The 20,398-nt window shown below is 37.8% G+C and overlaps 3 protein-coding genes and 1 long non-coding RNA gene across 9 annotated transcripts; 2 read left to right on the plus strand and 2 right to left on the minus strand.

Annotated features, from left to right (window-relative positions):
- Positions 1 to 265: 265 nt before the first annotated feature.
- LOC126599735 (DNA-binding protein RHL1) lies at positions 266 to 5,935 on the plus strand. Of its 6 annotated transcripts, none has more exons than XR_007615231.1 (13): positions 266 to 860; positions 942 to 1,052; positions 1,705 to 1,791; positions 1,882 to 2,087; positions 2,722 to 2,837; positions 2,986 to 3,212; positions 3,507 to 3,600; positions 3,686 to 3,735; positions 3,874 to 3,922; positions 4,671 to 4,713; positions 5,303 to 5,337; positions 5,614 to 5,650; positions 5,770 to 5,935. XR_007615231.1 is itself a non-coding variant. In XM_050266151.1 (13 exons), the coding sequence occupies exons 1-12, from the start codon at positions 525 to 527 to the stop codon at positions 5,647 to 5,649; spliced, it is 1,389 nt and encodes a 462-aa protein (XP_050122108.1). In that variant the 5' UTR covers positions 267 to 524; the 3' UTR covers position 5,650; positions 5,770 to 5,935. The 6 variants fall into 6 exon arrangements, 5 of the variants coding, with proteins under 5 accessions (XP_050122110.1, XP_050122108.1, XP_050122106.1 ...); XM_050266151.1 differs by having other exon boundaries at positions 267 to 860; positions 4,671 to 4,705; positions 5,296 to 5,337; XM_050266153.1 differs by having other exon boundaries at positions 5,614 to 5,935.
- Positions 5,936 to 5,998: 63 nt separating this feature from the next.
- LOC126599732 (probable metal-nicotianamine transporter YSL7) lies at positions 5,999 to 10,077 on the minus strand. Its single transcript, XM_050266147.1, has 6 exons — positions 9,415 to 10,077; positions 8,261 to 8,415; positions 7,976 to 8,073; positions 7,755 to 7,889; positions 7,439 to 7,628; positions 5,999 to 7,328 (listed from the first exon to the last, which is right to left on the minus strand). The coding sequence occupies exons 1-6, from the start codon at positions 9,914 to 9,916 to the stop codon at positions 6,207 to 6,209; spliced, it is 2,202 nt and encodes a 733-aa protein (XP_050122104.1). The 5' UTR covers positions 9,917 to 10,077; the 3' UTR covers positions 5,999 to 6,206.
- Positions 10,078 to 16,322: 6,245 nt separating this feature from the next.
- LOC126600987 (uncharacterized) lies at positions 16,323 to 16,946 on the minus strand. The gene is made up of 2 exons (XR_007615654.1): positions 16,710 to 16,946; positions 16,323 to 16,615 (listed from the first exon to the last, which is right to left on the minus strand). It is a non-coding gene; the product is annotated as an uncharacterized LOC126600987 (long non-coding RNA).
- Positions 16,947 to 17,084: 138 nt separating this feature from the next.
- On the plus strand, positions 17,085 to 18,635 carry LOC126600986 (putative GEM-like protein 8). The gene is made up of 4 exons (XM_050267679.1): positions 17,085 to 17,212; positions 17,311 to 17,648; positions 17,734 to 17,814; positions 17,973 to 18,635. Exons 2-4 carry the CDS (start codon positions 17,459 to 17,461, stop codon positions 18,455 to 18,457), a joined length of 756 nt encoding a protein of 251 aa, XP_050123636.1. The 5' UTR covers positions 17,085 to 17,212; positions 17,311 to 17,458; the 3' UTR covers positions 18,458 to 18,635.
- Positions 18,636 to 20,398: the final 1,763 nt, after the last annotated feature.

Here is a 20,398-nt window from a genome sequence, read left to right on the forward strand (position 1 = left end):
TGATTACCACATTGTTTTTTTTTCAAAGTCCTATGGATGTTCAAAGAAAATAATTTTTTTTTTCAAAAGTCAGTAAAACCATTGTAGTAATTTTATATATGACTATAACACTATGTTTAAGTTTTAACGCTAAAGACAAAATAAAAAGTAAAATAAATAATACAAGATTAATTTTTTAATGTAACAATATAATTTTTGGTTAAAATAAATATTATCGGAGCTTCGCACTGGATCGGCATAGGCAGGCATTAGTCGGATAGGCCCATTCCCATTTTTATTTGTACGAAGGTATTCGAAAGCAGATCCCGGAAAGTGCTAAAAGCGGGGATCTGCTGGAGGGTGGGTGAGGGGAAGAACATCCGAGTAAGATATGATCCATGGTTGCCTATTCCAAGAACTTTTATGCCTCTAGGACAATACTTGGGTCGGGTCTGTTGGGTGCAATAGACATTTTAGAGAGAGAGGTTTAAAACCCTACAGAGACAGGAGGTAGGGTTGGTGGTCTCCGGTCCGGTTGAATCAAAATGGCGCGGACCTCGTCATCGAAGAAGCGGAAACACGAAGATGATGAAGGGGCAGAGGCAGAGGCAGAACCTGAGGTCGCGCAGCGGAAGAGGCTCAAAGCCCTCGCCTTCTCCAACAACCAGCTCTCAGAGATCCCTGCAAAGCCCCTCGCGCCTCTCACACCTTCAAACGGTGTCCTTAAGCAGCATGGCAAGGACATTGTGAAGAAATCTCAGCGGAAGAACAAGTTCCTCTTCTCCTTCCCTGGCCTCCTTGCCCCCATTGGAGGTGGTAAGATCGGCGACCTCAAGGATTTGGACACCAAGAACCCCGTCCTCTACCTCCAATTCCCTCTGGTCGGTCGGTGACCTCTACTACTTTCATCCCCGATTTTCTTTCTCCCACTTGTCTCAGTTGTTTCTGTTTCCACTTTTCAGGGTCAGATGAAGTTGTTTGGGACTCTTGTGTTCCCCAAGAACAGGTATCTGACAATGCAGTTCCCCAAGGGTGGAAAGAGTGTCATGTGCGAGGACTACTTCGATAATATGGTCGGTGCCTTTTTATAACTCTGCACAAGTACAACTTTGTTTACCGCATTGATTTTCAAGTTGCTGCTTTGGTATATATATGCATATATATCATTTTGTTCATAGGCTTGGTTGATGACCAGTGCAACTGCTCTAAAATATCATATGAATTTGACCAAGGAGGATTGACCTGCTCGAATGATTTTCGATATAATCATTTCAATTCTTTCAATTTTCTAGAAATGAGAAGAAAAAAAATAGGGTTAATGGGAGTTGATAGTTTCATATCAGCCATTTGTTGGTAGAGAATGAGGCAGAAGAATTGCAAAGCTGATATGCTTGAAAACTTGTATTCTAAACGTTGTAACTCCTAAAGGCAAATGTGTACATAATGATTTTAGAGTTATTGTCTTATACAACTTCCACCTGGAATCTTCTTGTTTTGTAATTCCTTCAAGGACCCCTTTCCAACAAATTTCCTCTCCTTTGATTTGGAGAACAATATGTTTCTAAGCTTCTCAGTTCTCAGAACTTCCCATGCGCCACTACCCGTTATATACACTTATATTATTGTTTGTCTAAGGTCGGGTGCTTGTTGTATGAAACTGAGGTTCAGAAAGCATGTTTTACATATCTATATCAGGCTTATCAGCAGTAGCTTTTCATGTCCCAGATTGTATTTTCCGATGCTTGGTGGATTGGGACAAAAGATGAGAATCCCGAGGAAGCCCAACTTGATTTTCCTAAGGAATTGACTGAGGTTGGTTTCTATTCACATAGGTTATACATGTTGTAGGGTGTGCATATCGCTGCTTTCTGATGATCTACTGTCGGAATTTGTTGGTCTCAGGGACAACACTCTGAGTTCGACTTTCAAGGTGGCGCAGGTTCAACATCTGCCAAAAAGCAAAGTGATAGTAAAAATGAAACTACATATGTTGAAGAGTATTCCCCACATAACAAGGTTGAAGATAATTTATCAGATGAAGAAAACAATGAATTAATGAAGGCAACACCAGTTCGACATTCAGCAAGAACTGCAGGAAAAAAATTCAAGTACTGGCATTGCCTTTTATTGTACTCATTAGATATTCTCATAAAGAAATCAGCAGTTGCATAAATTAAATACATGCAAAACAAAGTGTGCAACCTATGATACATATATAGGTATACATATTTGTACAGGAAAACAGACACACAGACATACCTTATATGTTCTGAGGCCATCTTTGAAGGATAGTAATGAAACCAACATTTTATTTTTCATTTAAGCAACATGTCCATATTTTCCTTTTCAGGCCTTTCTAATTAACGTTCCTCTGTGTAGTATAGTTTTATCATTCCAAGGAAAAAAGAAAACAATCAAACATGTTGCAAATAGTTACAAAGGGCCCTTATGTCCAATGTGCTTTCACATGTAGCTTGTGGAAGACATGAATGCATTCATTACTTTTCAGTCTATGGTCTATCATGGAATGTTGTGTAGTCTCTATGAATACTGTGTAAACTATTAGACACTTGTCTTCATGATATTCTGCGAAATACCTTCAGTTACATACTTACGTAGCATAGATAATTAACCATTTTGATATATTTTCTTTTTATTGAATATTAATAAAAGAAATGAGCACCTACTGCCCTGTGATGTGCCCATATCTTGCTTCAACTCTTGATCTGTCACTTTGTTCAGGTTTGGAGAAGCTTCTTCTGGAGATGATTCTGCTGAAAGTGATACCCCCTCAGCTGAAGGAGAAGATAAAAAAGTTGGAAGACTTGATTCTTCATCTGGGAAGCACAGTAGTGGAAATATCCTAGATTTTACTGTCTTAATTTTGTAAACTCCAGCATTTTAATTATATATATCGTAATTTGAACTCAGGTTTACCATGCTCCTTGTATCAAACTTCCATCTCAGCTTGCTATATTGCAACTGATTCCCTTAACTGGTAGATACAGACTGACAATCTCAGCTTTGGAGATGCAGACATTGATAATGAGGATCGTATGAAAGGAGCTCAAACTCCCAAGCAAAATGAAGATTCCTCTCTGTCCGAAGCTAAATCAAAGAAAGAGTCACATTCTGCCTTTGCTGGGACTACATCTAAAGAGGACTCTCATAGAAATCATGGTTCGCTCATTCAAACTACTATATCTACATTGTTTAAGAAAGTGGAGAAGAAGGTAAGTCTATTTTTTTTTTTAAACTTTTATTCTTAGGATTATGATTTGCGAGTACTTGTTATGTAGCTAGGGTATGTTTCAGAACTACCACGAAGCATGTAACTGAAAACCAAAATGAAACAGCTAATCAGAGTGAACTTGATGATTCTTGGCATGTCAAAAAGAGAACATTGCATCATGCATTGCCATTTTCCTTCCCTTTATCAGAATTTTCCTTCTATTCCCTTTATCAGAATTTTCCTTCTTTTTCCTCTTAATGCTTACAATGCTCTGAAAATTTTCAATGTGTTGCAGAAAGTGGACTCCAGCATGCAAAGTCAAGTACAGCTTCCCTCTTCACAGGTTCATAAAACACCAAAAGGCCCAAGGAAACCTGCATCTCCCAAAGGTTGTTAATTCTTCCAAATTACGCTTATTATGAAAATATTGGGATTTGAGTACTCAGAATAGTGAGTGATGTTGATGTTTTCCAGATTCTGGCCAGAAGCCGCACCAAACTGATTCAAGGAAGAAGGTTAATCTGGTTACATTTTGTTCTTAATGCTCCTTCCCCCTTCTCCCTGCCATTTCAAACTACAATTCTAGCTGATTTTATCCTTGTCTTCGCCATGACTGCTTTGCATCGGAGTGTTGTAGCTGACCTAGTTTGTTGTTGTTGCAGGATGCAGGACCCAGGAAAAAGGCAAAAACTGCCAAGGAAAAGGATGCGGGTCTCTCTCTCTCTCTCTCTCTCTCTCTCTCTCTCTCTGTGCCCATTATGGTAGCTAATAAATATATACTTGTCAGTATACTCGAGGAGATAAATTATTTGATGAAGAGGTGATTACATGTTTATGAACTTATCAGTATGCTTAGGAGGTAGGAGGAGGGAGATTCATATAACCATTTTAGTCAAGTTTGGTAAGAGTGGTATAGATTACAGTTTAGTCTACTGATTGTGTGTTTATGAACTTATGAAATGCGGAGTTCTTGACGTCCTATCTGGGAATAGTAACTGTTTGTTATCTGATGAGGTGCATGATCTTTTTCCGTCTTTTATTGCTCAATTAATTTTTAGTGATGGTGGGGTTGTTGAGTGCTGCCCAAAACTACAACTTCACCTTGTTCAGTGCTGCATACAGGAGTAATTGTTTTCATTAGTTGGGAGTTCTCATGATAATGTGAGCAGTGATAAAGGTAGAGTTAAACAGCTGTTGTTTCCTTCAGGCCTCTGTGCTCACATCTTCATCATTGTTTGCTCGTTAGCAACACTATGTCAGATTAGAGTGGCATCGGATGTGATATGGTTTTGAGTGTATAATTTGATCTAGTTTATTAAATATTTATGGAATTGCAACCTTTTTTCTATTATTATACATCTCCCGGATAGTTACCTTTTTCTATTTTTATTATTTGTTTCTCTTATGCATGCATCTACATGTGGGAAAGTTAGCACTTATGACGTCTGTGTTTCTGTAGGAGGCAAAAGCCTGGCAAAGAAGAAAAAAAATGAGGTACGTTTGTGTCTGGGGTGATTCTTTTTGTACTGTGGCCATTATTGTTTCCCTTTTATTTTGTGCGGATTTTTAGTTAATAATTGTTATCAAAGCTTTTACTCTAAATTAAAATGTATTTCTCAGTGTAAAAGTAAGATTGTGTATTTTTGTGCTTCCTTTTGAGATGGGGGTGGAGGTGGAAAGATTGAAAAGAAGAGGGAAGTGGTTTATCAGAGGGCATCTCTAGCCATGATGAGGTGGATAGTGCTCTTATAATGCAATCTAACCAGCCAGAAAGGAGTTTTTTAGAGTATATCTTATATAGAAGTATGTTTGATGCGCTTTAATTTGGTAAAATGTATTATATATTTTGGGGGCCTGTTTAGTATCCAACTTAAAAAACTTGGCTCCCTTTTGCAGAAGCTGGGCAAGGGCCTGGTCACTTAAACATTATGATCTTTTTCAAAAACATGATTATCCAATTACAATTCTAGAGATTTGCTCTCTTAACTTGTTAATGCTCGATTACCTTTTATGTGGTAAGATTGTTGTTTAAGTAATTATTACATTCTACTTTCTGAAGTGTTGAGGTGTGCATAAACATGTAGGTTGAAGAGGATGATATTGAAGAAAGCACCTCAGAATCGCAGGTAATTCCTACTTTATTTAAAATTTTAATTATAGTGTCATGGATATGGATTTTTTAATTTTTTGGTGCAATTCCTTGAAATTAAGATGCGTGATTGGTGATGGCATATCTGGTGCCTTGGCATTTTGGGCGCTGATCATTGAAATTGCCATGATTTTTTTTTAAACTGATAATGATTTTGGATGCAGTGCTCTAGTAATAACATTTCCATGTTGACTGGAAGTTGACCTTAATTACTGTCGAAAATAATGATTTCTTGAGTTTATGCTTTGTGTAGGATACGGATCTTAGTGATGAAGATTGGGCTGCTTGAGGTCAGTGGTCTCACAAATTGACACGTTGCCATGTATTGCAATTTTCACTCACATCAAACATTATTATTTTGATGTAGCGTCGTCACATTTAAGTAGAGTGTTGTTGATGATTTGGATAGGCCTTGCCTTATATTGGAGAAAGTTGAAGCATTGGCTTCTGGACGTGGGTCCAATTCCGAGTTGTGGTTCAAGAACTAAAATTAAGGGATCATTGCTCCATGTAATCATAAGTTGAGCATTAAAGTAAAGAAAACTAGACAAGGCATTTGAAAGCGGTTTTTACCATTTACTGAGCTACAAATATACAAGTAACAAAAAATAAAAAATAAAGAGTTGGATCCACCATGATGAACATTTACCAGTTGACGAGAATTGACACAGCGGTCCACCAACCAGGATTAAGTTTTTAGATTATTGGGAGATAATATTTGATTGTTTCATAAGCAAATTCGATGCAAACCTTCCTTCCAAAGACTTGTACAGATGATTCATATATATACATACACATATATGATATCATGCATAGGGGGAGGCATGGGGATGGGGATGAACTTAATTAGCGCGCTTTACCAGCTATGAATGCATCAACTCTAGTGTTTTGTGAGCTTGACAAAAACTTCATGCAAATTGGCGGCTGAACCCCGGCAAGAGCGAGTATTGAAGCAGGCAAAGTCCAAGTACCGTCCCCGCAAATCAAACCAGAAGCTACGGCAGGGACAAAAGCGTCTGCCTTGCCTTTGTTTACCCTTCCCCACAAAAACACTATCAAGCTCCCAATGCACATGTCGATCGCAAAATACGACCCTAGATAGAAAGGGATTGCCATTGCCATTGGTAGTGGAACAAAGCGTCCCCTCTTTTTACCAAGGCAATCCTTGAGCACGTTTATGGCAATGGCCGCCCCAAAGAAGATGCCACAAAGCAAGAGGCAGTTCTTGGGTAGAGATTTTACACCTTCTACCGCCAAGACAGCTATGTTACGGTACACAACAGCAAAGGGAGATGGATACGCACTTTCAGGTATTCCGAGGTCACTGAAGGCCTTGTAGAAGAGCCAAAACACACAAGGAGAAACTACACAACCCATTGCTGTCCCAACGACTTGGCTCACAAACATGGACCGAGGGGAAGCCAAGGTTAGGTAGCCGGTCTTGAAATCCTGGGTTAGATCAGAGGCTGTCGACACAATGTTCATCATAACTCCACATGCTGCTAGTCCAGCAAGAACACCACCATGTGCAGAACCGGCCCATGCCCCAATCGTGAAGATGGCCACCTTACCGTAAGTGGATGCCAGGGACCAGTCAGTGAGGCCACAACCGTATGCATTACAGAAAGCCAACGTGGGTGCAAAGAGGTAGATGACCAATATATAGTACCACTTGAGTTGGGGAAATATGTGCGGCACAGTGGCAATTGAGATTGCAGCAAACACAACATACCCTCCAACAGCTATCCACGCTGGGATTTGGTCTTTAAGAAACAGCTGGGTCCGCCGCTGGTCATCATAAGACAGCTCAGAGCTCACATCTGGAGAGCCTTGATGTTTCTTAACAGGGAGGATGCCGCTTGCATCTTTGCTTCGGAGTTGAGATTGCAAGGCAATGAGGGTTCGACTTAGCACCTTCACGAAGTTGTATAGCCCATCACCAAGGATCAGGGCAATGGCAATGAAGACCTATTTAAACAAGTACATGATAAGTTCCATTGACACACATCCTTACATATATGCATTGGAAGAATATTATTATTAATTAAGGTTTTTTCTTGAGCTGGAAAACCGATCACCTTGTAACCTTGAAGGCCATTCATGCTTTTTGGGCTGAGCTCTTTATCGTACCAATCACCACTCCTGGTTTCTATGAGAGGCCACATTAATCCCCAGGAAAGAATGCCTCCAAGAAGAACTGATATGTTCACATTGTAGGGGCAAATCATCCCCACTCCAACATATGTTGCAGAGAAATCAAAGAAGAACCTGCGAATTCAATTCCAATTCAGGAGCACGTATGATTAATAACCAGAACTGAACATTTATTCATATCATCGCACGCAAATAAGAAAACCAATTAAGGATGGGGCAGGGGTGGTATATAAGTATTACTCATTCTGATACGCTTTGAGGCCAAGTGAAGGGAAGCTTGCAAATCCACAATTGTCTCCGGCAGTATAGAACCACTGAAAGAACCCCCACAAAAAACTGAAGGAGAAGAACTTGCCCAACTCCCTTACTTGTTTCCTAATTAAAAGAGTAGAATAGAGTCATTAGAGTTTAGAGAGACACAACTGGTGTGTATATAGGAATGAGGTTTGATGGTGCCTTACTTGGCTAGCTTGACTCCTTCGGGAGTGTGGAAACTGTTGATAAGGTGAGCAGTTGCAGTGCCACTTGGATATGTCAATTTGAAGTCTATGATCATGATCTGAAATTACCAACCATATATGTCAATGAACATGTATACATTAAACTTTGATATACACTGCCCGGCAATGCTCTTTTCTCTATTTGCGAACTATACATAATGGATTCTATCTTATGATAGGAAATGGAATGCATTGAGTGGGTGGGTGCGCGCGCGCATGCGTGTGTGTGTCTAGTAGCTAGTGTACCTTTCGGAGAGGCACGACTGAGAAGAGGCCCAGAAAGCTAACAACAAAGAGAAAGCCAATGATCCAGAGCAATCCTGGATCTTTTGTGTCACTCCTGTCTTTGGATTGCTGGGCAATGCGTTCGCTCATTCCAAACAGATAGCTCCCAAACCCTCCTGTGGTCAGTTTGTACATAACATATCAATACATAATCAAACGGAAGGAATTTAACACTAGGAATATATAGCAGGATGCATCCTAGTACGCAACACAGCCACACAATCCATGACTCCTCTGTGTCCAACCTTTCGGGCCACAGCAAAGTTGTGGCATCTCTTAATACTGGCAGCACACTGAATTCAACAATGGAAGATTTTCAGTCCTCTAACAGTGATGGATCCAGTTTTAACAGTGGCTTATTAGCTAGCTCTTCATTATTTTTTAGAAGAAACGATATAATATTATTAAAAAGAGAAGATTTACAAGACTGGGGGTGTGGCGTCAAATATAGGTAAACAATCTCCATGACCAATCTCAACACAAGAGCTGACATGGTTTGGAGAGAATAACGCACAGCCAACAAACCCTTGATACAGCCACCAGTATAACGAACAACTAGCTGATCTGTTGGAAAATCTTCGCCTGTGTATCCTCATGGGGTTGAGTTGCCTAACATTTGACAACTAATCAGATTCCCCCCTTTTCTTGATCTCCTCTGGTAAAAAAGGTCCTACTATTTAATTACATATACATCAAATAGTAATCAAGTAAACTTGTGACGGCCTAACTGCTTAATCCCCGAAAGTTAAAAAAAAAAAAAAAAAAAAAACAAATGAAACAAATACTTGTACTCTGTATATATATTAGTGATGTATTTATGTCATGAACATGGTTGTCTGGTTCGTTTTAATAATTTTCCTGTTTCCTAATAGAAAAAACACTCAGGTTCTTCCAAGAAGATTAGCCAGCATGACAGTCACAGAAGCAAATATATAATTGAAAATCAACAAAATAATGGAAGTATTAGTTTAAGATGTTGGGCACGGTAGTTTCCCTCGGTCTCATCTCATCCTTAAGATGGACGGACGGATGGATGGATGGCAGAGGATCTAGTTCTGAATTGAATATTAATCTGATGAAACTAGCAAATCAAGAATAATGAAAGAATAGCGCACCGCTGAAGGCGATCCCGGAGGAGGCAACGACGCAGGTCTGGATGACGGTGTTCTCCTGCCTGGTGAAGGGCTGGTTGAGGAGGCCGCACCTCTCGAGGAACTTGGTCCAAGTCCTGACAAAGAAGAAGCCCAAGAGACCCGCAGAGACGTTGAGAGAGGGGATAATACCGGTGGTGAGGTTGAGCTTCATGACGATGACGCTGAAGAGGATGCTGAGGACGAAGCTTATGAAGAAGGCTCTGAACGTGAGCTGCTCCCGCCATGACGGCACTGGTTGGTTCTCGAACAACTTCTCCACCGACAGTAATTCTTCCTTTGCCGTGTCATCGTCATCGTCTTCCACCACCACGTACTTGTTCTTCTTCTTGTTCGTTGTCATAGTCTGGTGCTGGGAATCCAGCTCCGCATCTCCTGATGATGGTGATGAATTTATGTTATGATGATGACGATCGTTATCATCTTCTTCAAGTTGATACGGCCTCTGAGTGTCTAGACCCCCCATCTTACTACTAATACTATTGTACAATTGTTATGTATTGGAATCCTGCCTGCCTGTCTGCCTGCCTGTGGTGGTAGTAGTCCTAGTAGTGTGGAATATATAATACGAGTACGACTCACTACTGAGAGAGTCCATGAAAGGAGGAGCCTGCAATTTAAAGCGAAATAAAGGACTGAAATTTGATGATATTCTAAGAAAAGTTAAAAAGGAGTAAAAAACAGAGTAAAAGAAAGGGAAAGGTTTTTCCAAGGAAACGAAAGAGACATGAATATTGAATACGTCTGCGACTCGTGTGTGTGTGGGGTCGTGGAGTGCGGACGATACAGAAATGTTGAAATATACAAATTAAGCTACACTCTCACTTGACAGGTGGACGAGTAACAGGTTAGGCGTGCACAAGAGTGACCCCATCATACGGATTTTTCTACTGGAAATAGATTATCTCTAAATCTTTTATACCAAAGTTGACGGATGTGATCCAGATTTTTAAAATTTAATTCAACAGTTAAAATTAATATAATTTTTAAAATAAATCTTTATTTTTAACCGTTGAATTAAATTTCAAAAATTCAAATAACTTCATCCGCTTCTTTCCACTTGGCTTGAGAAAGAAACTGCGAGGCTTCCCTTTTAGTAGGGAACCAGGGGTTAACGGCCAACTCAGGTCAACTAATAATACTAATCATTCGTATCCTGAATACATCATACATTAATACTCTCTGCAATTAATTATCAAGTATTAAATAAATACCAGCCTTAGAGGTGGGAAAGGAAAGGGATTAGCGAGCAAGTTGAACAACCAACACCTCGAAATCTACGTCTTCATCTATCTTACGGACACGCATTTCAAAGCTTCAACTTTCATAACTAGCTATTTAGAACTACAATGTAGTAGTATTTTTTTTTACTTATAAATAAGAAGTTTTAGGTTTGATTCTTGTCAAAGATAAATTTAAAGCACGTTATTGTTAGCTCATTGTGAGGCTAAACTTATCTTTTTTCCCATTAATTTAGATAATATTGTTTGTTCCAGATTTAAAAAATAAAATAATATATATATATATACAGGCCTTTTAAGGGAAGGAATCCCGTTTTTAAAAAAAAAATAGGGACATCCTCTTAACCATTAGATTTGACTTTAATGAAATTATGTGGTTGAGATTAAATCACAGACCACAGAATCTCAACCACATGATTTTATTAAAGTCAAATCCAACGGTTAAGAGGGTATCCTTTTTTTTTTTTAAATAAGGTCATAAATTTCTTACTTAGAAATGTCAAGGAAACTTTTCAAAGTGGGACTCTAATCTATAGAGAGTCTTCTTAGCATTTTTCTTTCTTATTTCATCATACCACAACTGCTTGTAAATTATTTAGGGCTGATTTAGAGTTGTAGTACTTTTATTAAAGGTAGCTTATTAAGAAAATTTGGAACATCAAATGCTATCAATGACAGTAGAAAAACAGAAGTAGAGTTTACCATGCTTCTGAAAAAAGTGTTTCTTTAGAGCATAGTGAACAACGTTTTCAAATGGCAAGTATACCCCCATATATTTTACAAAATTACAATTTTTGCCCTGACATTATTTTCTTTGGCAATTATTATATTTAATATCATATCATTTTTAATCATTTAATATATTCACATCAGTTTTATATAAAAGTTCACTTTACAAAAAAAAAATTAACAACTTTATTTTACAGCTATTTATTATTAAAGCAAATTAGTTTTTTTTAAAGCACAATAATAACAAACTAGCCCTTTAGTCATTAACTAGCCCTTTAGTCATTCATATGTTTTAAAAGTTGAATTCAACATGCTAAATACCAAAAATACATAAAAACAATATATGGGGAATTTCTTGTATATTCATTAATCTCTAGAGTAGAATATATATAGGAGTTACAATTGGTATTACATATGCGACAAAAGACTATTATTTACACTTTACTAATATTTACATATATAACTGCCATCATTAAATAAATAGAACATTCAATATAAGGATGTTAATTCTTATTAAAATTGTTGATTTGATATATATAGATGACTAAATAATCTTTAATTTCACATTTACACGATAAAAATATGTTAATAAATAAAGATTGGTTGAAGAAGAGTATTGTCTTATACGGTCCAAAATTGTTGTTTTGCCCATGTTTTGTTCTTTATCAAGGGTATGTTTGGACGAGGGTTTTACAAGATTCAAAGGATTGATGTCAAGTTATGAAGAAATTGACCATAAAATAATGTGTGGAAGGGATTAGAGAAACCCTGCATGAGGGTTATAAAAGCATATGGAAGGGTTTTGTAAATGACACCTCCCAATTAGAGTTTTGCAAATCTCACTGACATACTTTTGTAATGCTCATGGTTGGTTTGTTTAAGGATGGTACTCTTCACACACATTTTTTTTATCTTCTACATTCCTCACAATTTTTAATTGTCATATCGAATGAATTGAAGAAAATCAAATTATAGAAATTAACAAAGGTTGAGTGAGAGGTGAATGGGTGTGGATAATGCCATCTTTATTTAATGCCTCTATGCTACATTTATAGTTCAGTTTTTTTTAGTTTGACATAAATCCCTTGAATTTTATAAAACTCTCATCCAAACATACCCAAAAAGGTTAATAATAATAATAATAGTAGTAGTAGGAAACCATGGGAAATTATAAGAAGAGTTAAAAATTCCCTTTCCTTGTTTCAAATTAAGCACAGGCACGCATATTTTAAACTGCCGTTTGACATAAATCCCTTGTTTCAAATTAAACTGCCGGTGTAGTCAGAGCCGGGGATGAAAGGGTGGGGATCATCTCCATCTTGTTTTCTTCTTATCCTTATAATTAATCTATTAGTATATGTATCTTTTTTCTTGTTTAATTTTTCTGTAACTGTTGACCCTAAAAACTACCAACCTACGTGGCGCGCAGGTCGAGTAACTAATGAGCTAACTACGTCCTTCGGTTGTATGCGGGCATGCCAACTCGTTGGCCGAGCTCGAGCGAGGTGTAAAATTTGTTGATGTTGCGTTGGGTGCGTTGCTGACTTCTTGATCTTGCGACTGCGGCCGAGGAAGGAACACATCTCGACCTTCGAATTCTTGAGCCTGAAGACAAGGCTGCTAGTTCTGCGAAGTTCAATATCAAATTCGGCTTTCAATGTGCCGAATGTAGTAACTTGTAACATTTCACTTCGCCAAAAAGGCTAATGAGATGACCTCTGCCAATAAGGATTCGAAAATCCTTCTCGACCGAGACTTGGATAGATAACCAGTCGGCCCCGTCGCAGTGCTGTTTATCCAAACTGAAGGTGCTTCACGATCGGCTGATTCTACGACAACAGTGATGTTTATCCAAACTGAAGATGTTCACCGGTTGCATTCACAATGCTGTTTATCCAAACTGAAGATGTGTTGAGGAAAAAGGAAAATAAAAATCTCAAGAAGATGTGTTGGCGAAAAAGGAAAATAAAAATCTCAAGGTTGTTGAGAGGTTTCGCATAAAACGAAGGTTTGCGCATGACAGTTTGTGTGTTAAGTTGGAGGTCCCTGAATGTTGCGTAGCCTTCATGTATTTATAGCATTGGATATCTACCTAGCACAGCCTGATGGTGCTTGTAGAGTCCAACTGCAATTCTTTTCCGCGGAACTGAAATTAATCCGCATAAGAGACCAAGGCATATCCTTCATATAGATGTTCACTATTTTCCAAACCTCACAAAAACCTATCCAAATAAAAGTCTTATCATCATAGCCTAGCCTACCTAGGCTTGTCATCATTATCTAAGACTATTAAATCTTAGACTTATCACATCACCACCAAAAGCCAAGCCTATCTAGGCTTCTCCATAAACCATCCGCACATGCACCATGGCTTTTCAAACCTTATCTACCAAGTTTCTCTAATCTGATAGCAATAATCCCAAGTTCACTCGAACTGTATACTTGTTCGAAGATATAATGCTAAGATAATCCAAATTAAAAAATAATTACTATGACAAAAAACATAATATTATCTTTTAATAATAACAAAAATATCTTCACTTTTCAATCCGACGGTTAAGAACTATACTTACTCAACGATCTTGATTGCACGGACTGATGATGTAAATTTGGTCCAAACAATAACTCATCTACCTTTGCAGAATATAAGCTCTGATATTCTGGGATTCACGGGCTGCAAGTTCAGTTCGGGAAGAAGATAATGCATCTTCTCCTTCTTTTTTCTTTTTTTCCCTTTTTAGGATTTTTAATCATATAAAATAAATTTTTTTAAATTTTTTTTAAACATTTTTAATCCATGACAAATTTAAATAAACTTGTAGGTCTTAGTTATGTGTCACATCAGCACATAACAAAAATTTTGACATATATGTGACAGAAAGACTATTGATTTGTGACACTCATTTTCAAAAATTACATTTCAATTTCAATGACTATCTTGATATGGTGGATTGATTTAAAAAATCTTTATGATAAAAACCCTATATAATATTATTGAACGATAATATATATATATATATATATATATATATATATATATATATATAGTGTGTGTGTGTATTCATTATTCAACGAACTCATTACTTGAGAATACAAAAGTTGCATTGTTTGAGTAGTTTGTGAGAAAGTTAAAAAGTTTTGAATCAAAATCAAAGAGAGTTTAATGGTTCTTATGAGAGATATAAAATATCAACCGACATCGTTAATGATTTAAATTCAATATTTTAATTTTTATACTCTACAAGATTCGTTCATTGAATCATTTTATACATTAAATGTTTAATAACGAAATTAATATCTACTAATTTATTATGCGTCAACTGAACGAATATATTTTTGTATTGATGAAGATGGATATAACCGTTAATTGATGGGAAATCCGTTACCTAATGAGTATTGTTATGAATAATCCCTGATCGTTAATTTGCGGATAAATATGATTAATTTTCGTAGTTGTGGAGATAAATATAGCATTTTTCGTTCTCAAACTGAACCATTGTTATTCCTGAGTGTTGAATACTAGACAGATCAGCCAAACAACACGAAATAATTGGCAGATATGGCCACTGAGACCCAGAGTGCTGCTTTATTTAGTTTTGGTTCTACAAATAAAATTATGTGGCTAAAATTACGGGTCCATGTCATTATCCTTAGGAATAGAGAATAGTTTAGGAAAAGATCCTAGTTGGGCGCGCGTATACTATACACGTGTGTACCGATTAAAAAAGAAAAATAAATCAAACCAGTGAGATTGAGAAAGAGATCATACATCGTCTGCAAGATCGCAAACACGCAGTGACAGATATGGATTTCTAATTTCGGGGTCTCAACTCTCAACTTAATATAAAAGATTCAACTTTTTTTTTTTTTAAATGGAAACAGCGCGCACAACACTCAAACAATTAGTTGACATGTAGTCATATGATCAGCTATGCTACAAAGCTTCATAGGGAGCATGTTAACAAATGCCAAGCGAATCCTACCGAGTTTTGTAGATGCTTGCCGCCGAGTGATCTATCGAGTGAGCATTTTACCAAACATTGGTGGGCACTCTTGGGTCCCATACGAGACATTCGAAGGATCTCTTAAGGACATTTCCAAGCTTTTTTTTTTTGCTTCAAGTGTATCATGGACAACCCTGAACACTACTTAATGGACCACCTAATTCTGCATATTAAACAATCGAGATCCTTAAAATTTGATCCAACGGCTACAAACACAAGCTCACTCTAAAAGTTATACTAACTTTAACTGTTGGATCAAATTTCAAAAGTCTGGATTGTTTGATGAGGAGGATTATGTGGAAGGAATCCGAAGATGATCCCTTTGCATGCATCATGATCATTTTGCTTGTACACAAATTTGGCCTTCGTTAGATTATTTTGTATATTTATTTCCTTACGTGGGGCAACAAATTTTACATTTACCTTTCTACGCCTATCACATTATCGCGAATGAAATTTTGTTGGTGACAATTTTTCTAACATGAGCTTGTCTTCTCCAACTATGATATGACATGATTCCTCTCTACCTGCTGCTCGTGCTGCTTTGTTTTAGGATTATATGTTGGCTTGCCTAGCTCTCACTTCTCAAACTAATGTGCATCTTGACATACATGTTTGTCTTTTTTTTTTTCCTAACCTTGTCGTGTTATTCGACTTGTTTTACAGGTTTAATCCTTTTGTGTAATGTGGTAATTTAAAAGAAACGATGAGCATTTTGTGTAGAGGCGTCAAAATCACATCATTGACAAAATATTTGGCAAAGTTATGAATAATCCATTTTGGATTAAGAAACCTCATTCGCTTAGTTTAAGAGTTATCCTAATTTGAATTGTTTTTATTGTTTTTGTAAATAAGATGATGAATTCGTCGCTTAGTACTACGGTCTAATAGTATTCCGTTTTACTTGTAAATGTGAGACATTATGTTCGATTCTTGTCAAAGCAAATTTGAACCAAATTGCTAGCCATTGTGAGGCTTAATCCACTTCCCCACTAACCTTAGTGTAGATAATATTGTTTATTGAAAAGAAACAAAAAATAAAAAATAAAATAAAATAAAAGGGATGGCAGTGCCATTGCCATTGTCGTGTTTGGTGAGGGTCCTTATCTTATCCCGTCGGGCCATTGGGCAAGGACAATAGGAGGGTGGAGAAATATTGGCTATTGAATAGACAACGCTGGCATGGTTAGTCTGTCATTAGGAAATTCAATTCAATTCAATTCCTTCCAATCAAATCACTAATAAAATCTCAAAAACTCAAATGAAATGGTGCCAAGCGAATTACCTCATCCTCCTTCCGCCACTATTCCGAACTGGCAGTCTGGTGTTAAGGGCAGTCTTGGACTCACATGGATATGGTGGAGGCAATTCTAGCACAGCACAGACAGCAGCATACACTCTCTTTATTGTAATTTATAGTTAGTTTGTTGTGAAACCTAGACAAAGGCACACAAGTACACAACTAATGGAAAGGGGGAAGGAGTAGCCCTCCTCCTCCTTTTAGGGGTTTATCCAAATTGTCTTATTGTTGAATTGAGTTGAATGTCCTTTTATCTTCTTGACCTTGAGCCACAGCCACCCTTTGTTGACTCTAGTTTTTCCTCTTACAATTTTCCAAGATGGGCCTGGGCCTGGGCCTAGGCAGGCAACTGGCAATTGCCATGAAATTGCGACGTGTTCTAGAAGGATGTTTCATTCAAAATAGGGTAACAAGGTTCTTCGATATATAGTCAACAACGCCATATAATATTATGTATGAGCAGAATCTTTGAAACTTCCTTCCTTGTGGTGGGTGCTTGATGCTTGTCGCTTGAATATAATATAATATAATAAGAGCAATTCTTCTAATATAATATAATATAATATTGATGCTATTGAATTGCCAGATACAATTATAAAGACGGTGATAAATTAGCACATGAAGCACCATCTTTTAAGGAGAGGAGGCTGCAGGCACGCAGGCACGCAGGCACGCAGGCAGATCTATACACGCTTACAACATCTTTCAGAGTTCAGAAAGTTTAGAAAGTGGAAATGAATGAGAAATTTGCAGATCAATTTGTTGCCAGTAGCAGTCCGTACATGATGCACTCGTATGATTATGATAGTGATACAACACCAGAAAGGCAAAGGCAGGCATCTTCTTTATCTGAACCTATCAGCTTATGCCATAGTCCTTCTTCTTCTGCACACTCATCTTCCTCCTTCAAAGCCACCTCCACCTGTACGTCCCCCTCTCTCTTCGTCTCTCTACTGTATGCTTGTTTGTTTTGCAAGTGTAGTTAATGTATATATTTTTGCAAGTACAGATGGAGATGATTCGAGGAAGGGCCTCAACAAAAAATTAGGGAAGAAAAGTAGCAGTTTCGCATACAGGATACGCGACCACGGTGAGAGTCAGTCGGTCTTATTAATTCCTGTCCTCCTAATACAACCTAATTAAGCTATAGAATCAATCATAGATGATATATATATATATATATATATATATATATATATATATATATTTATACTTGCATATGTGAATAAATTGGAATTCGAATTGCAGTGAAACTTGGGCACAAGCTGTCAGAAACAGTGAAGGGCAAGTTGAGTTTGGGGGCAAGAATCATTCAAGAGGGTGGGAGGGCCAATATTTTTAAACAGATATTCGGTGTCAGCCAAGGAGAAGAGCTCTTGAAGGCCTCCCAATGCTACCTATCCACCACCGCCGGTCCCATTCCTGGCCTCCTTTTCATTTCTACCCAAAAGCTTGCTTTTTGCAGCGAAAGACCCATCACTCTCCCTTCTCCTCCTGCTTCTGGTCCTGCTGCTGCTGGACAACTGCAACTCCTCAGAACGCATTACAAAGTTCGGATACCAATAAGGAAGATCAAAACAGTGAACCAAAGCGAGAATGTCAACAAACCACAACAGAAGTACATTGAAATAGTTACCCACGATGATTTCGACTTCTGGTTCATGGGATTCTTGCGCTACGAGAAAGCTTTCAGAAATCTTCACAAGGCCCTTTCCATTGCCAACCACAACTAGAAAATGCAGGCAGCACATTAGCAATTAGCAAGACGTGTTTTGTAATTTGGAGATGAGCAAATTAACGAGAGCTGGCTCATCTCCAGTAATTAGCTTCTACATGTGTTTTTATTTTCCTCAAGGTTTTAGTTTTACCCTTTTTTTGCCTGGGTTTATAATATCAATCATGTCAATTTCATGCGCGGTTCTTCGAACTGGTTGGGGTTGCTTAATTTTCTATAAATCATTTGTTTTAAAACATTGGGGATTAACTGTCCGCATACCATATACGACATTAATTCACCATACAAACATCATAACTGATGTTGTTAGTTCTCCTTCGCCGTCATCTAAAACAAATAGGCTAAATTGGATTAATGGTCCTCGTACTAATAGAGTAATCTCAGGATAGCTCCCGTGGTAAAAAAATTCTGATTTAAATACTCGTGGTGAAATCCATTAGGATTCAAGTCCAAAATTAACATTTATGTACTTAACATTCCCACACCTCTCCCCTTGGCTTTTTTCGGGATAGCTTATCACCCACTTGGGTTCTACCTCTGCCCGCCTGCTTCTCTGCATCCCATCTCTCTCTCTCTCTCATTTTTTTCTCCAGACTTCCGGCCTGCCTCCTCCTCTCTCTCTATTCAGTTTCCCCTTGTTGTTTTTATTATAGATAAAACGATAGTGTTCATCAAAGGTAGAGGCCAAAACAGCCCCATACCTGGCGGTACAAAACAATCAAACCCCAAACAAAGATTACGTGCAATCCTCAACAAGGAGGTCCAAGATGAAATAAGGGGGATTTAACAGTCACAGAAACAAATCTCAGAAACAAACCATTGATTTATGCTCCTTTTTTCATGTTTCTTGGCTTTTATTTTGCTTGATATATAGGTGTGCGATTCTCAACGAATTTGTCGAACCATCGATTGGTTTTTGTTGGCTGGTTGGTTCTTGGGATTAGATTTCAGTTCTTCCATCTGGGAAAAAGACGGGGTGGGTTAACAGAAAAGTTGACGAAATGAGTTTTTTTTAGTGCTGCATATATATAAAAAGGGGTGTGATATTCTCTCACAATTTTTTGGTTTTCGACCGTTGGATCGGATGAATTGAAGAAATTAACGGACAAAAATTAACAAGGGGTGTATGAGAAGTAAAAAGGGTATGTGGATAGCACACTCCTATAAAAAAAAACTAAATCTAGTTTCTCTTATGGGCAAAAGAGCTTTGAATGGAATCGAAGCATGAAGCAAAAAATTCAGTCTTGGATGAATGAGTTTTTTTTTTGTTCTTTTTGGTTATAAAGGCTGAATGAGTTAACGGAGAATTGACGGAAATGTTGATTTGAGTTTGAATCCTAATGGAGTTTACCACGAAGGTTTAAATCCGAATTTTTTCATTATGAAACTATCATCCGATTATCCTGTCATCACGGGAACTATTAATCCAATATAGCCTAACAAATATTTTCTTTGTGATACATGTAGTCGTGGAAATTAAGACACTGGAGTACCCACGGCACTCCAGAATATGTTGTTTAACAGTGTTGCAAAAAGAAATTGAGACACTGGAGTACCCACGACATTGGCAGGCAAGCAGGCACAACACGCAGTGGACTTGGGCGACAATACAAGTTTCTCGCTTTCCGGTGGGCCTGTAACATTACCTGAGTTCAGTAGACAACCAATTTGGATCTGATTTTGCGGTGATTTTTCGCAACCTTTGCCGTGTGAGGACACAGAAACAAGGGTTTGTCTTGATAAGTTTTGACAGGGAGATAGTGGGAACCATTGGGGCGGTTTTCACGGTGGACGATGGAGATGATACGTGTACTCGCATAGAGAATAAAATGAAAGATTTGAGAAAGATACCGACACATGCGCTTACAGATACTCTAGGTTGGAAAAAAAATATCAAAAATTCCAAATCGAACCGAAAAAATTCTAAAACCAAATCGAA

Source organism: Malus sylvestris, chromosome 14, assembly GCF_916048215.2.
Source record: "Malus sylvestris chromosome 14, drMalSylv7.2, whole genome shotgun sequence".
Classification (NCBI taxonomy): Eukaryota; Viridiplantae; Streptophyta; class Magnoliopsida; order Rosales; family Rosaceae; genus Malus; species Malus sylvestris.

Bases quoted from the DNA above. Each gene is read 5' to 3' on its own strand.
- LOC126599732 (XM_050266147.1), bottom strand. From the start codon at position 9,916: ATGGGGGGTCTAGACACTCAGAGGCCGTATCAACTTGAAGAAGATGAT. The intron at 8,074-8,260 runs GTACACTAGCTA...TGGTAATTTCAG, and splicing joins CAGTCGTGCCTCTCCGAAAG to ATCATGATCATAGACTTCAA. The intron at 7,329-7,438 runs GTGATCGGTTTT...TTGTTTAAATAG, and splicing joins ATGGCCTTCAAGGTTACAAG to GTCTTCATTGCCATTGCCCT.
- LOC126600986 (XM_050267679.1), top strand. From the start codon at position 17,459: ATGAATGAGAAATTTGCAGATCAATTTGTTGCCAGTAGCAGTCCGTAC. The intron at 17,649-17,733 runs GTACGTCCCCCT...TTGCAAGTACAG, and splicing joins CTTCAAAGCCACCTCCACCT to ATGGAGATGATTCGAGGAAG. The intron at 17,815-17,972 runs GTGAGAGTCAGT...TTCGAATTGCAG, and splicing joins ATACAGGATACGCGACCACG to TGAAACTTGGGCACAAGCTG.
- LOC126599735 (XM_050266149.1), top strand. From the start codon at position 525: ATGGCGCGGACCTCGTCATCGAAGAAGCGGAAACACGAAGATGATGAA. The intron at 861-941 runs GTCGGTCGGTGA...TCCACTTTTCAG, and splicing joins TCTACCTCCAATTCCCTCTG to GGTCAGATGAAGTTGTTTGG. The intron at 1,053-1,704 runs GTCGGTGCCTTT...TTCATGTCCCAG, and splicing joins AGGACTACTTCGATAATATG to ATTGTATTTTCCGATGCTTG.